Source organism: Eurosta solidaginis, chromosome 5 (genome assembly GCF_040869045.1).
Source record: "Eurosta solidaginis isolate ZX-2024a chromosome 5, ASM4086904v1, whole genome shotgun sequence".
In the NCBI taxonomy this organism is placed as follows: domain Eukaryota; kingdom Metazoa; phylum Arthropoda; class Insecta; order Diptera; family Tephritidae; genus Eurosta; species Eurosta solidaginis.
In genome coordinates this window covers 11,558,340-11,575,350 of record NC_090323.1, presented here as the reverse complement: position 1 = coordinate 11,575,350, position 17,011 = coordinate 11,558,340, and the positions used below count along the sequence as shown (strand labels likewise).

Below are 17,011 nucleotides of genomic sequence, written 5' to 3'. Positions count from 1 at the left end.
CAATAGTTTAATAGTTCCAGGACAAGAGAAAGATGTTCAACATTTACAAAATTTTTTTATATTTTTCCAAAAAGTAAACAAAATAGAAAGTTTAACATATTTTGCAAAAGTTTGAAAAATTACAAAAAAAAAAAAAAAAATTATAAAGTTAAAACAACGAGTATGTTTTTATAGTGCTGCTTTTCCGACAATGAAGAAAAAAACCAAAACCAAAAACATAAAAAAAATTTTATGTATTTCAAAAATAATTGTTTTGTGAAAAATTTAATAAGGCGAAAAAGTTCGGAAAAAAATTGTAAAAATAAAAAAATTTTGAGAAAAAAAAATAAAAAGATTGTTGTCATAATTTTGTATTTCGTTGAAATTTTTATGATTTTCTTACCTTTTGTGTAAGCATTTTCAGTTATAATAAAGCATAGAGACATTTTTGTTTAAATTTTTGATTTTCCTTTTATTTTCATCATTCATTGTTTAATTTTTTTTATATATTTGCTGAAGTCTAAATTTGTTATCAATATCCTCAGCCTAATATACATTTGCATATTATTATAAACGATAAATGTATGCTATATTAGCATTTCTTTATTATTTGGCTTTAAATTTTTGTTAATATTGCATTTAAAATTTAATTAGTTCATATTAAATTTTTAGCTTGCTGCAGTTACATTTCTTAAATGTTTAAATTCATAGTTTGTTTGACATGTTTTAATTTTTTTTGTATAAATAATATTTTTTGATCGATTATAATAATTTCGGATGTAACGTTTTGAAACATTTTCTGTTTTGAATAAATAATTATTTGTAAAGAAATTTTTTGTTTTAAATAAATAAGAACAGTTAATTAATTAAAATTTTTTCTAATAAATAATTAAATTTTAAAAAAATTTTAAGGAAAGAATTTTTGTATTTTAAATAAAAACAAGTATATCAACCGTTCCACTTAAAAAGCTTCATCGCTTCGATTTGAATGAAATTTGGTGAAATTGCTGCGCTATATAGTAGTTTTAATTTCACTTAAGTTCGCTCCTAAATTTTGGATGGCTACGGAGATATAAGCGTCTGAATTCTCAGCTTTTTTTGTGGAAGTCTTTTTTCTATAAATCATAAGTTGTGTAATTGACTTTCTAAGAAGAAATGAATCAAACAATTTCTAAAGTATTTTTTTTCATTCTTTTCGAATATAGATATAAACAAATTTTTTAGAAAAATTTTAGTAAAAATTTTTTTTAATTTTTTTTTCAGAGGGGCATTTTTTATATTTTTATTTTTAAATATAAGCTTGATATTTTTCCTTTAAAATGATACCTATTTTATTTAGGCACGCGAAAATTTCTTTAATACAATAATTTTTAAAATGTCTTTAAAATCAGTTCTTGAAGATAAAGATATAGAAAAATCTTCAAGAACTGATTTTAAAGACATTTTAAAAATTATTGTATTAAAGAGATTTTCGCGTGCCAAAATAAAATAGGTATCATTTTAAAGGAAAAATATCAAGCTTTTATTCAAAAATAAAAATATGAAAAATGCCCCTCTTTGAAAAAATTTAAAAAAAAAATGGAAAAAATACTTTAGAAAGCGTTTTATTCATTTCTTCTTAGAAAGTCAATTACACAACTTATGATTTATAGAAAAAATGCTTCCACAAAAAAAATTGAGAATTCAGACGCTTATATCTCCGTAACCATCCAAACTTTAGGAACGAACTTAAGTGAAATTAACACTACTATATAGCACAGCAATTTCACCAAATATCATTCAAATCGAAGCGATGAAGCTTTTTAAGTGGAGCGGTTGATATACTTACCCCATATATTAATTTTTTTTAAGGAAAAAAAAAAGAAAATACGTTTTTGTATAAATATTTGTATTTTAAATTTGTTTGTTTTAAGTAAATAAACTATGTTAGTGTTTTTATAATAAATAAATATAATTTCTAAATATTTTGATCTTGAAATAAATATTTTTTTTTGTAATTTTTTTTTTTTTTTTGAAAAAATTATTGTTATTTAAATAAATAAATTATTTATTAACTTAATAGTGTTAGTGTGCTAACATTGGACAATTTGAAACAATTACATGTAAATAATTACGCTTACTAAAATATCTTCCTTTATTGAGTTGCTTTAAAAATGAGCTTGGATTTTATTAACCTTTTCCCGCGCTAACAAAAATTGCTTTAACTGAAATCTATATGTAAAAACGGGTTGTTACTTTTTATTTTCTCTGTCTCGGGAGTAAAAAATTTAAGTTTTCTCATTAATTACATATGTTTTTTTTTACTTCAAACAAATATATATATTTAAAGTTTTTTTAGTTATTTTCTTAGTTATTTCTTATATTTTTTCTTTTTTTTCTTTTTTTACTAAATATTTTTTTTTGCTTATTTCCTTATACTATTTCTTCGTTATTCTATAGTTACAGACAATTGCAATGAGTGATTCATATTTAAATTTGTTTATATGTGTATGTACAAAACTATGTATGAATATATGTGTGCTTCATTACCTTTTGTTTACTTAAATTTTTCTATATATATATTATTTATATTTAGTAGCTATATTTATAAGTACATACATACATATGTATGCAGATATTTTAATATTTATATATATATGTTTTTTTTTTTATTTATATTTAGTTTTTATCAATTTCTATTTGCAGGTTGCTTTTGAGTAGAAAAATTCCTTTCGTTTCAATTATATATTGTATATATGTTTAGGTCTATGTATTTATGTATGAATTAAAATTTAGTGCGAGCATAAATTTACATACAGATGAAAATTCTAGACTATGCCAAAACTCACTCGTATTACTTAACTCCATTCATTCTCCAGCAAGCACCACTCTGAGTGCAACCTGTATGTAGATTTTTCTATACCAGTTGCTAATCCCGTTTTATTGTTATCCAAGTCCCGAAAATTTTTAAGATAGTTTCTTAAACTAAAAAAAATGTATAAAAATCTTTAATTCCACACTAAAAACAGCCAAAATTTTACATACAGTAAGCAGTAGCTTTGAAGTTGGTTCCAAGTCTTAAGCTTAACTTCTAACAACACATCGTTGAAAGCTGAATTCCGTTCCTAAAATCAGTTTTTCGTTATTTGTGTATAAACACACAAACCGACAGACAATGCAAAAGTTCAAAATTTTATGCATTTGATATTTGAAACGTTGCTATAGCTAGCATAAATAAGCTACGGATCGTGAACAACTTAATTATTTTGTGTATTTCCGACCAGTTCTTGTTGAATCTGAAGGTATATTATTAGGCTTTTCCGGTCTAAGTTTTTTTTTAAGTACGAAATAAAATAACATTATTCCACTTTTCTAACCCAACGTTTCGCTAATAACTTTTTAGCATCATCAGGGGTATGTGTTTATTTGTTAAATCTGTTACAAGCAACAAAATACAAAAAATGTTAAACTACATACAAAATATATTGAGTTTGATAAATTCGTATGAAAAATCAACTAAAAACAGATAATAATACATAAAAAACCAACTTACAATATTGCACTCTGCCGAGGGTTTTTCCTCTTTTGAAATTATTTAAAACTATTGTTTTTGAACATAAAACACTTTTGAAAAACATAAAAATATTGAACATTTATGGACAGTAAATCAATACCATCTTAACGCTATGGTAATCTCGTCAATACTAAAAACTATTTTCCTAAACACCTAATGTAAGCAGATGCTATATTGTCTGTATCTTCTTTCTTGTTAATCGTCTTTTCTCTTCTTTCCATGATTCTCAGTCTTTCTAAAGTGTATATTGTTGTTTCTTTCCGTTCCCTGTCAATAATCTTCGCATTAGTAAATATAATATAAGGTTATGTGATGATGAAGTTCTAGTGTCCTTTGATGTCGTTTCATTGTTCACTAACATACCAACTATATTAGCCTCGAAAATAATTCTAGGAAAATGGAATCAAATAAAGGAAAAAACCAATATTCCAAAGCCGAAATTCCAGGAGATATTAGATTTCTGCCTTAAAGATAATAATTATTTTATATTTGATAATAAGCTTTATACACAAACGTTTGGAATGCCTATAGGCAATCCAATTTCACCTACAATCGCTGACATTGTTATGGATGACTTACTTGACAATGCTATTTTGGAACTTAAGCAACGATTTGATATAGACATAAAATTTATATGTAAATATGTGGACGATCTCTTGGCTATAATTAAACGTAACAATATCACAAAAAAAAACTGCAATTTACAATGGAAATCGAAGCCAACTCCAAAATACCTTTTCTCGATGTCTGCATCCATAGAGAGAAACACATGAAACCCAGCAACCAACCTAACAAAAGAACAAATTGAGAAACGAAAGCGGCGAAAAAGTTTTACAGCGTCACATACCAAAACTTATCGAAAATATTGATCACAGCATAATAAAAACAACAAACACAATACTTGCCTATAAGTCAAACCGCACTTTGTCAACGATATTTACAAGAACAAAGTGTCCTGTAGATATCCATCAACAAAACAACGTCATTTACGAAATTACTTGCAAAGGAAAACCAAACGACGAATGCGGCAAAATATATATTGGCACAACAAAGCGTCCCTAAGGTGTTAGGCTGGGCGAACATGAAACGGATATAAGAAAACAAAAGAACAGTACAGCGTTATCACAACACATAATATCAAGTGGACACTCAGCTGTCTTTACTAGTACGAAGATTATTGACAGGGAACTGAAAGAAACAACAAGATACACTTTGAAAGCCTGGGAATCATGGAAAGAAGAGAAAAGACGATTAACAAGAAAGAAGATACAGACAATATAGCATCTGCTTAGATTACGTGTTTAGGAAAATAATTTTAGTATTGACGAGATTACCATAGCGTTAAGATGGTACTGATTTACTGTCCATAAATGTTCAATGTTTTTATGTTTTTCAAAAGTGTTGTATATTCAAAAACAATAGTTTTAAATAATTTCAAAAGAGGAAAAACCCTCGGTAGAGTGCAATATTGTAAGTTGGCTTTTTATGTATTATTATCTGTTTTTAGTTGATTTTTCATACGGATTTATCAAACTCAATATATTTTGTATGTAATTTAACATTTTTGTATTATGTTGTTTGTAACAGATTTAACAAATAAACACATACCCTGATGATGCTAAAAAGTTATTAGCGAAACGTTGGGTTAGAAAAGTGGAATAATGTAACTTTATTTCGTACTTAAACAAAAAAACTTAGACCGGAAAAGCCTAATAATATACCTTCAGATTAATTATTTTGAATTTTGCTGATTTGCTATTCAGAGTTGGATTTTTGATATTGCGTATTTGCAGTGACGTAGCAAATTCATTGTCGTATATTGTTTAGAGTAATGTGTAAATAATTTACACCACTTTGCTAGTGCAATAATGCTGGACGATATGATTTCTGTTACTTCAACGCGGAAGTCTGTAATACCTCAGCAAAAATGAACGAAGTCATAAAAGATCCATAAATTGGAGCGCTAACGTACTTTGTTAGTGCATTTTGGAGTTCGAAAGAAACTGGTTTCCCTTCAGCAATGGCCGTCTGATATGAGAGTAATTTCCAGTATCATATGAGGTTGAATAGAGGTCATTTTGGGCACTTAATGGTTTCCGAAATTACTATTTTATGATGATTTTCGGAGTAATTTAGAACTATTGTGGATGCGCAGCAAACATTAGGAGTCATAAAGGAATCAAAATGGAGTCCCTAGTCTGACGCTCTTTTTGAGCTCATTTAAGAGCTATATATGAAAAAACCTCCCTTCTTGTGATGGTCCGCCGATATCAGACTAATTATATAATGATATATGATACATATTGACCTCATAAATCGCCTAATTTCGGCCTTAAAAGACTCCGTTTTGAAGGTTTCCGAAGTCATTATGGTTAATATGTTGAAGTTCCTGTTTTAAATATATTTTGAGATTCGCATAGGAATATTGAAATTGGGAAGCATTGTTGATGTAGAAATAAGATATCAAGTGGTTTTACGGAAGAAATCGTTCGAATAAAGGAAAGTAGAATTCTCCATGAAAGCATCGTTTTAAACAAATATTTTTTTTAACATGTTGTATAAGCTTCACTTGTATATTTGCGTGTATGTAATTTGCCGCTAACGAACTCATAAAAGAAAATGTTACATTTACGCACCGGTAACCGATTTTTCCGGTGGAGCGCATATTTTTGCGTGGAATTGGTTGGTTTTGAAACGGGTTTTTAGCAACTTTCTTATGAATCGTTTTTTAATTTGTTCTGGCTTGTTTAGCTCTTAAACTTGAGTGATTTCTTTTTCAATTTCACCGCCGTTTATTTCAAATTCCTATATACCGGGAAGTTCTAAATTTTGCAATTTTGCATTACAAAAAAGACAAAATATTTGGGGACTAGAAATAATTAAGCTTTGATAACTCACACTTAGTGCACTTAAACACTCTCTCACTTTGGTAGCGCTTGGCGAGAGGATTATAGAATTTGCTTATTAACGTGACATATATTTGTTTTATGTATTTTTTTGTTTAAATTGATTTAACTTGACTTGCGTTATTTAGCAATATTCTCTTTACCTAAGCAAAATCGTTACTTTTGCTTTTATACAAAATAAAAAACTGCAAAACTTTACTCGTGAGCTAGGCGATGTGCCATGACCTTACACAAATCAAATAATTTACAATTTCTTTTTAGTTTATTTACTTTGGCTTTTTAGTTTTTCAATATACCAAAACTTGACTTGGTTTAAACTTAATTACATTAATAACAACAACTTTATAGTTTCACTTATATGTAACTTTTTTTATTTTTATTTGTTTTAATTAATTTAAGCCTTAAGTGAGCTTAAGCGATTTGCTTTAAAAAGTATGAAATTCGTTTGCTTCCGCTTCTTCTGATTACTAAATTTACATATGTACTATTTATTATATTATGTTACTATATTTGGTATTTTTTATATGATTTTTAGTTAAAGTTTTAGCTATTTAATGTTTCGCTTAAAAAACTCACATATAATGAATTTTACAAAAAATGTTATGAAAAAAAAAATGTTTTTGTTAGAAACTGGAAATAAAATCCCTAAAAAATTAACTAAAGCTTTATAAAAATTATTAAAATGCACTGGTTTTATTTAAAAATATATTTTCCTTTGAGAGGTCAGCAGCCAATTCTACTACATACGCTTCTAAGTAAGTATATTTCTTTCTAACATAATTTTATTATTTTGTTTTCGTTTAAGTACATATTAGCGCTGCATTTTTACAATTGCAAAACTCTTTTTTTTTGTTCACAGCATTAACCCTCTTTTCCTACCATTCAATTTTTTACCTCATTCAGCGCACCAGTTTTCTTATCTTTTTTGACGAGCGCATAAACTGAGGCCGCCTTATAGTTGATCGGTCCATAATGTTGACTATCCAAATCAGCGTAGATAAGTTCGTCATCAAATTCTAAACCGCTCAGAGGCTATTGAGAAAGACAATTTCAAAGAATATGGTTTTTTGTACAAAATTTCACATTGAAAGATATCAAAAGCGTTTTGTTATATATTTGCACGCCATTGGCATAATGGGCTAAGAGCCAGTGCGGGGTTAAAGACGAACAAGCATTAACAGTTAGATGCCTATAAAACATATGTATTTAGTATTTGATATTGCTTTCGAGCTGATATATTTAACATATAAAGATATTTTCCATACAGAATTTGCATTAGGGTGCCACAGCAAACATTTATATACCTCTATTATTTCTTTAAAAAGTTTGTGAAAGTAAAATTATGGCGGAATTGGTCTAATGAAAAGTTAGAATATTACTTGCATACTTATACGCTCTTTGTGTACAGCAAAAAGGTACGGAGCCTTATGAAAATCTGTGACATTATTTTCCGTATTGTTCTCCAATTAAATTTTTAGCTTTTTCAAAACGGATAACATCTTTTCAAATTTACAAACTACATCACCAAAAATTCCTAAAAAAAATACTTCACGTACGCCAAAAGGCTGATGCTAGAGTTGTTTTTCTGCATAAGACGTCTTTCTATATTCTGCGTGTTTACAGGCGCAATTAAAAAAAATCTATTTTATTTCTAGCGAGACGAAGTGCTTGATGCCATTCACGAAAGAATTGTCTCATCAGCTATTTCGTTTTTATGTAAGCTATAGTGAGACGCGAATGGTAAATTCGTTAAGCCAAAGGTCAATTCGTTCTTGTTTAGGCGGGTCATTGGCTTATGGAAATTTTAAAGTGCTTACTTTACTTATATGGCACTTCTCTTACTCCATATTTCCATGCCGAGTATACTAAGTTGTATGCTTCCTGAATAGAAAAAAAATGCGATTGAAAGACGCTCGCTGAATTCTACAGCCATATATATGAATTAGGATTCGTGCAAGTCGATTTATTTGTAAGCAAGAGTTGGTGTTAGTTGTTTTTCAGTAACTTAAATTTAGGGATGTGTTACTAAGCAATTAATCGAATATATCGATTAACCAAAACTTTGTTATTTTATTAATTAGAAATTAATCAGTTTCGATTCACCGATATTATTTAATTCCAGATTGATTTGATTAATGAAAACTTTGATAAACTTCGCTTGAAAAAAAGTGACTCAGCTTGCAATAAATTTGTTTTTAATAAACAGTAATTTGTCAGGAGCTAAATAATCAGAAATTGATTCCCCAATCTTTCTGATAAATAAAAAACAAAAAACTGCAAAAAAATTTGATTTAATGCATTAAAAATGCATCATTATATTTCATTGAAAAAAAAAAAATAAATACAAAAAAACAATAATAATCCAAGCTTAAATATTTTATTAATCAGTTTCAATTACTCAACGTTATTTAGTTACAAACTAGTTTTAATTTTAAGGGAAACATTTTTTAAATTTTGATTTAAATGAAAAAACTAATAATCAGGAGCTAGTTAATCAGAATATGATTTATCATACTTTCTGACTAAAGAGAAAAATAACAAACTAAGTCTTTAAGATTATTTTTGAATAATCGGGAAAATTATAAAAAATGTTATAATTAAAACTTCATTATTTTTTTTTCAATTCATTATTTTATTAATAATAAATTATTCAGCTTCTATTTTTGATTAATCAGAAAAATAAAAAAATAAGTTTTCGTTTAATACATTAATGATTTATCATTATTTTTGATTAATAAGGAGAATTACAACAATCTAAATTTAAATTTGATTAATTTATTAATCATATATTTATTTATCAGTAACAATTAATCGATATTATTAACTTTCAGATTAATTTTATTTTGTTAATCAAAATATTGAACATTTTGCTTTAAATTAAAAAAGTTACTGCGATATTAATCAATTCTGTTTGAGTAAACAATAATATCGGAACATGATTTATCAATCTTTTTGATTAATCAGAAAAATCATTAGCTAAGTTTTGATTTAATAAATTAATGATTTATCAATATTTTTGAATAATCGGGAAATTGTTTTTGTTTTTATCGGCCTATTGATAAATCATTCAAGGTTCGAATCGAGCTCAAGGCCAGAACAATAATTTTTTTCTAATGATAATTATTGTTATTTTTTAATTTTTCTAAAAGAGAAAAAAAAAATTTTTCTACTTACTATTCCAAAAACAAAATACAATTTTTCAAATTTAGAAAAATTAAAAAATAACAATAATTATCATTAGAAAAAAATTATTGTTCTGGCCTTGAGCTCGATTCGAACCTTGAATGATTTATCAATAGGCTGATAATAACAAAAACAATTGTTAATAAACCATGAGCACTTGGGAATGTCAAACAAAGTAATTGACAATAAACAAAAAATCCAGCATTATCAGTGATTTGCACGAGATAGCGCAACACTGAATAAATATATTTGGTAAAAAGGAATAGAAGTAGCAAATTTGCCAGTCAAACAAACCACCGCTTTATAGCTAAATGGTTAGCGCAGCATGCCTAAAGCGTACTGATGATGAAGGCTTAGCACCCTTCGAAATGGATCTATCTGCGCAGCTATGGCAGGTTGTCTGAAAAAAAAAAAAATTTTCTACTTACTATTTCAAAAACAAAATACACTTTTTCAAATTTAGAAAAATTAAGAAATAACAATAATTATCATTAGAAAAAAATTATTGTTCTGGCCTTGAGCCCGATTTGAACCTTGAATAATCGGGAAATTATTAGAAAATTATTTTAATCAAAATTTCATTATTTAATTAATCAGAAATTAACCAGTTTCAATTAACTGGTATTATTTATTCCCAGATTAATTTAATTTTGCTTATTAAAAAGGCTGAAATTCAAAAATTGACAAAGTTTTCAATCAATTTGTTTCCAATAACTAACCTTTTGTGATGTACTTTTAGTCAAATACTGATTATTTCATTATGATTTATTATAATTTTTGATTAATAGTTTGATTTATTAGGTTAATTACACATCCCTAAAACTTAAACTCAATATGTAAGTAAAAATAATATAACTTATTTTTCTGTCGTGCTTTGTCAATATTGGGCCTCCATAAGCTAAAATTGTTACTCTAAAGCTTCTTGATTATTTTAAATGTATTTGTGAATTTTTTGGTTAAAAGTAAGTAATTTTTAAATTGTTATTCAAGAGAGAAAAGACATTTGTTTATTTGAAACTGATGAAACATGAACATTGAAGGACAAAACGAAAAATGATTGACAGTGATGTGTGCATTAGATATATGGGATGAAAATGGCAAGAATTTGATTTCCTTGAAAGAAAATTTTACTTTCAATGAAAAGTCGGTTTTTAGGTGTGTTCAGAGAATACTGCTTGCGAATAAAACATTCTATTGTAAATCCAAAAATATAAGCTGGTATTTGACATAAAATAGCAAGCAGCACATGTAGACGTATAGACGCCATGATACACCAAATTTTTTATTTCCAGAGTAATTTAGTGCACTTACCCAAATAAATGTGGTATATGTATTTACATTAGGGTGGTACTTATAGATCCAATAAAATATTGTAACGAATATTAGCAGCACTAAGGGATACTATCATCTCTAAGCCGATGCTAAGCAGTGACTTGTATGCACATCATTAAATCAATCATTATGTCTACACGCAGAGGCGAAGAGACGCGCAAATGAATGCAGATATCTTATCTGAGATACTCCCAAAAGTATGCAATTATAATTGTGCTCACATATGAGAAGCTATAAACGTAGTTATTCTGATAACCAACTAGTAAATTCTAGAAATGGAAGCGCCTAGAAAATGCGAACGAGAAATCACAGAGTATAAAAGGCAGCAACAGTAGAGGCACGACAATCAGTTTGATTTAAGACGCTATCTGGGGAGTAATAGTATTGTTATTTTGAAAGGCATTTTGCATTATTGAATAGTGGAGTTATTTATTCAACAGTTTAGTGATTCGAACGTTAGCAGAAGGTTGCAAATAAGGGGAATTGCAGTAAATTCGTTAAAATATGTTTTCCATTTGCATTCCTTCAGATGGTAATATCCATGTCTAAAGTATTAAATCTAAATTTTGGTCTCGATTGGAGATGGTTTAAGAGGTCGCACAAGGTTAAAGGCTAAGATTTCTCTATGAAGGCTTAAACAAATTTTAGTTAAATTTTTTGTTTTCTAAGTAGTAACCAAAATTGAACACATTAAAGGGGACGCTGCAACATACACGTTTAGGTCCCGAGTGGATTGGTGAAGGCGTATTGCACGGGGGTTGAAATTAAAATTACGATGTGAAGGTAGGTTCAAACATATATATTATTTCTAATTGCTGTTTTTATGTACGAGTCCCTTTTTCGCTCTTATTTGGAATCCAAATCTATAAATAAAGTTTTGGTTGTAAAGATGGAGATTGGGTCTATTAGCGAGCTTTTGGCAATTTTGGTCGTAGTGCTTTTGTTTAGCTATATTTAAATAAAATAATTTGTTAAAAATAAACGATTGTGAGCACACAAAGAAATCTATTTGTACTATGGAACTATTGTGAATATTTGCACTGCATTAGCGGCAGTTGCTATTGTAAGCTAGATGGCAATGCAAGCTGTAAGTTAATAGAACAGCTGATTTCTGTTGATATTTGATAAGAGACTTTTATATTGGTTGCGCCAGATGCGCACGGGTCAAGCTCGTATAATAAAATATGAAACTTATCCATTGCTCGACACTCCTTAACCGGTTACAATTAAGACAAGAATTTGCATATTATTTCGCCTACAACAATAATATCGTTTTAGGGTATGAAAAAACAAAAAACTTAATTTTATTTTTTGAGTCTTCATAGATCTTTACGCTTATACGCATCCCTTAACTTTCTCAAAGCGGAGAAAACATTATATCTGAAAATTTTCACCTGGGTATTGGATATGAGACTGGAGAAAATCGTTAGTTTGCTTTATAAGGACCAACCTGATGTATATACATATATATTTGATGTTGTGAGCGCAACAATGATGTAAACACAAGCTAGGAAAAAAGTGTTGTATTCCGGTTTTGCTCTCAGGCGGTGCATTACTTCAATATCGATTCAAAACTTCTTTTTGTAAGGAAGCATTTTAAAGTGAAATCGTAATGAACACAAATTGTGGGTTACACTACTTTGGTGCTGATAGCGTATTTAGAGAATACAACTATTTTGAGCTACACGTATCAGAACAACGCAACACATCGAGCGCTCACGACAGAAGAATAAATGTGAAAATAACTAAAATTAATAATAACAAAATTTTTTAATGCAATGCATATACTTTTTTTTTAAGCAAAACTTTCAAGCCAAGAATAAAAAGCCTTTAAATTTACCTTTTCGGAAAATACTCAATCATCTCAATGTTTAGCAAAAAATATTTTGCGCATTTATAAATATATTTTACCATAATTTATAAAGTGCAAATAATGCGTGGTTTTATGTTAGAATATGTATGTATTACTGCCTTTATAGGGATCCTCAAAATCGGATACTTGCTACAATGAGATATTAAGTTGAGATAAGTGTTTAATATTCAAAACTTTTTGACGTTTGTCAGAGAAACTGTGTTATAAGCGCGTATGCATGTATGGTTAGATAATTTTTGGTAAAGTGTTGATGTGAGCGCTGTAGTGAGCGACGCAATGTGGGTTAAGTTTTTGTAATAAAAAAAAATTATAGAATTTTGCCGTTTTATTTAGATTTAAAAAAAAATAAATAGATATATGCATATTGGGTATATTATGCAGAAGTTCAACATGCACATACTAGGGATGGCGATTTTATGAATTTTTTTCTCCCGAGATTTTCGGGATAATCAATCCCGACAATGACAATATAAAGTCTTAACAAATAAAAAAAATTCTTGAAATTATATTCTCAAAATAATAATACCTATGCTTTAAAGCTGGTTTAATTTTTAAAAATATGTACATATATTATATAATACATCGGCGAATAGAGAAATATCAGTGAACATTTTTTAAAATATTCGTCAATTTAACTTCTTTTTTATATTTTTGTTAATTTAGGGAAAATCTTCTAAAACTTTCGTAAATTAAATTATGAATACTACTCTCAAAATCGTTTTCGTATAAATTAAATGCTTACTTAGAGTTTTCTAATTTTTTTGAGTATGCAGTTTTGTAGCGCAATAAATTTTATTGTAACAAATTCGCATTGACTTTTGTCAAATTCTTTCCAGAAGTGTATTCAAGAGTTTCTTACATATAAAAAATTAAACCATGTGCCCTTCGTAGGGAAGAAAATACAAAATAGCCCCGATATTCAATACCAATTTTGAGAGGCCTAAAACTTGTGCTTTGAATGGGCAGCACAATTGCGTACTCAAAAAATTTCATAAGACTCTAAATAAAAAGTTAGACATTTTCGTAAAGTTTTAACGAAATTCTGAACTTTTTCGAAAAATTTTTGGCGATTGGTTTGCGTAGTTTCACTTGCAAAATTCATAGAAGCTTTTTCTCAAATTATCGAGTTTTTGATATAATAGTAAACAGCGGAAGCAATGCTAATAATGCACTGCTAGCAAATCCACTGCCGCTGATCAAGTTCCGTTAAACGAGCCTAAAATTATTCTACCCAATTTGGATTAAAAATATAAGATATATATTTACCTAAAACTGTAGGTTAAAAGAATAGCCCCATAAAGGCAATATTTATGGAATTTTTTTTCTGAAAATAATGTTGCCCTGTTTATTTTTAGCTCTCCCGTAAGATTCTGTATTCCTTCCACAAAATATTTTCCACTGAAAAGAGTTGCGATTTCAAATAGAGCCATTTTTAATAGCGCTAGGTAGCCTAGTTCAAAATTTTAATTTAAGACTGTAACATGAAGGTAAAATTTTTTTTTTTTTCAGAAAAGAAAACGCCATTAGAGACAAACTACAAAGCGTGCAGCGAGTTAAGAACTCAGCTCCCAAAAAGCTGGGTGACGAAACGGTAAAATTCAGAAAAATATCCTAGTAGCAATAGTCGTGCACAAATTATGTATTTTTTTTCTAATAATAATAACATTAATCTATTGAAAATAAAAGCAGACATTTATTGACGAAATTTATAAAAAAATTTCACTGCTATTTTGTTGTTCGCTGCTGTATATCTAAAACAAATTATTGAGTTAAAAATAAATTGTACTACATAAAAGAAAACAAAAAAATAAATAAATAAAAGACCATTTCTATTCTAAAGCTACTAATACTTTTGCACAAAATAGATTCAACTTATAACTGTATATACATCACATTATATACATACTTTGTTACTATAGCGGACGATGCAATATTTGGTTTCAGTTTAAACGTTAGTATCCTATACACGAATTAAATACATACTGAAGTATTTATAATTAAACTGCAATGTTTTATACTTATATTTAAGAAATCATGAGCTTAACACCGGCTTATAATAATTGAATTTCAATTATTATGTTTTCTAAGAGAAACTGAAAAGAAAGAAACATTTACTGGCATATTGCGATGGAACCATTTCGAAAACCGCCAACGTAATCATCATCTGGCAATTTTGTAATGTTATCAAAGGTTTCACCGGGATTCGAACCGTGAATCACATGGTGAAACTGCAGCCTTAACCGCTAGGCTATACTGCTGGTATTTCTTTTCATGCTTAGCCTAGTGGTTAAGGCAACTGTAGTTTTACAATGTGATTCACGGTTCGAATCCCGGTGAAACCTTTGATAACATTACAAAATTGCCTGATGATGATTACGTTGGCGGTTTTCGAAATGGTTCCATCGCAATATGCCAGTAAATGTTTCTTTCTTTTCAGTTTCTCTTAGAAAACATAATAATTGAAATTCAATTATTATAAGCCGGTGTTAAGCTCATGAATTCTTAAATATAAGTATAAACTGAACACACCATTAAACAAACATACATAAATAGCAATGTTTTATGTCTATCGTAATTTTTTTTAAATTTTTTTCTCTCAAAATATTTTTAAAATTAAACCCTTTTTTTTTGTTATTATTTTTTTTTTCTTGAAAAAAGCTAACAAACTTAACACGCAAGTATTTATGTGTGTTTAGTGTTGTTAGGTCTAGTTATCTTCCGGCAGGAAAAGTTGTTGTACCTACATATCGAATCCAACTTTAGTGTGATTAGAAGCGTAAATGAGCCAAATAACTATAATGAGGCAATTCAAAGCGACGAAAGCGTGGAATGGCTCACGGCAATGCATGAAGTAATTGAAGCACACAAACACAACAATACTTGGGAAGTTGTAGATTTGTCACCAGGAAAAACACCAATTGGCAGCAAATGTGTGGCTAAAGCTAAGAAAAATGCTGAAGGTAGAGTGGAGCGATTTAAGGCCAGATGAGTGGCACAGAGATTTTCACAAAGGTACGGCGAAGATTATGACTGGGTGTTTGCGTCCGTTGTGCTCCATACAACATTCGAAGAGCCCAAAAAAAAAGTAAAATAATATCAACTTTTTCTTGGAATATCGCCTCGAGGAACAACGCCGTGGGACTTTAAACACCTTTTCCTGTATTTTTTTTTTCTTGTTGGGTACCCTAAAATTACTTTTAGCCCAGGATATTTTGAAACGCTTTTCGGTCATCGCTTGCCAAATTTGGTTTGTGGCAGACCAGTTTCTGTGTCATAAAAACTTAGTGCCATTTTACGTTTAAGCCTGCAAAACGCTGATTCTGGTATGTCTCCCGGATAAGGCATGACAATGGATGACGAAAAATTTTTTCAATATAAATAGAAGTAAATGTTCATATATACAAATATGTATGAATGTTATATATTTATTTGCTATATTCTATTTAGTACTTAATCTATAACTTAGTATACTTAGTACGTACTTACTTATTCAAATAACATGTTTAATCGTGGCAAAGTTGGCGGCACAACTTGAAAATTTATTTGCAATTTCTTTTTGGTATCATTTCATTTTTTACTAATTGTATTTACACTTTTCCTGGCCATTAATTTTATATATTCATAGTTTTGAGACTGCTATTAGCTAGTACGGTTACGAAGAACTTTCATTTTGTATTAAAAAGTATTGCATACGTTTAGGCGTGGACCAATGCACAATAGATCTGCACAAAGGTCGCAGTGCCTCCAGGCCTGGTAATAATAGGCGTTGAGCATTTTATGCATGAAAATTTTGCCTTTGTTTGCTTATATTGGTTATTGCAGTATACAAAACGCCGGATTTCAGAAAAGTCCAAGGAGATGTTATTTGAATTTCAACTTTAATATCTATATCGTTGCCTACCTACAGGTGGTGTGCATATAAGATTACAACAATTCTGTTTTTCCAAGAATTTCTTTCTTGACTCTCACACACGTTTGTATTTTAATGATTTCATGCATACTTATGCTATCTCGTCATTCGCCCGCATTCAAACCAACGCATGCCATTTAAATGTGCGCTTCACGATAACTTTGTTTCAACATATATTTCACATGACCACCATTACGTCCAGCTGAAACAAACACACGCGGTGACTCAGCGCTAACAGACATTTGTGGCGCATTGGCTACGTTGCTTGTGACATT

At 29.0% G+C, this 17,011-nt stretch overlaps 1 protein-coding gene across 5 annotated transcripts in view; it reads right to left on the bottom strand.

The window, feature by feature from the left end:
• Positions 1 to 1,428: 1,428 nt before the first annotated feature.
• nrm (neuromusculin) overlaps positions 1,429 to 17,011 on the bottom strand; it is an 819,260-nt gene continuing 803,677 nt past the window's right edge. For 2 of the 5 annotated variants that reach the window (XR_010953392.1, XR_010953393.1), the window contains 2 exons: positions 12,794 to 12,955; positions 7,334 to 7,470 (listed from right to left, as the gene is read on the bottom strand). Coding sequence is in view for 3 of the 5 variants with exons in the window: in XM_067786945.1 (XP_067643046.1) it covers positions 7,321 to 7,470 (150 nt within the window). In the remaining 2 variants the exon portion in view is untranslated. Of the gene's footprint in view, positions 7,471 to 9,757; positions 10,022 to 12,793; positions 12,956 to 17,011 lie in introns of those variants that run through there. The other 3 variants (XM_067786945.1, XM_067786946.1, XM_067786947.1) reach the window with 2 other exon arrangements.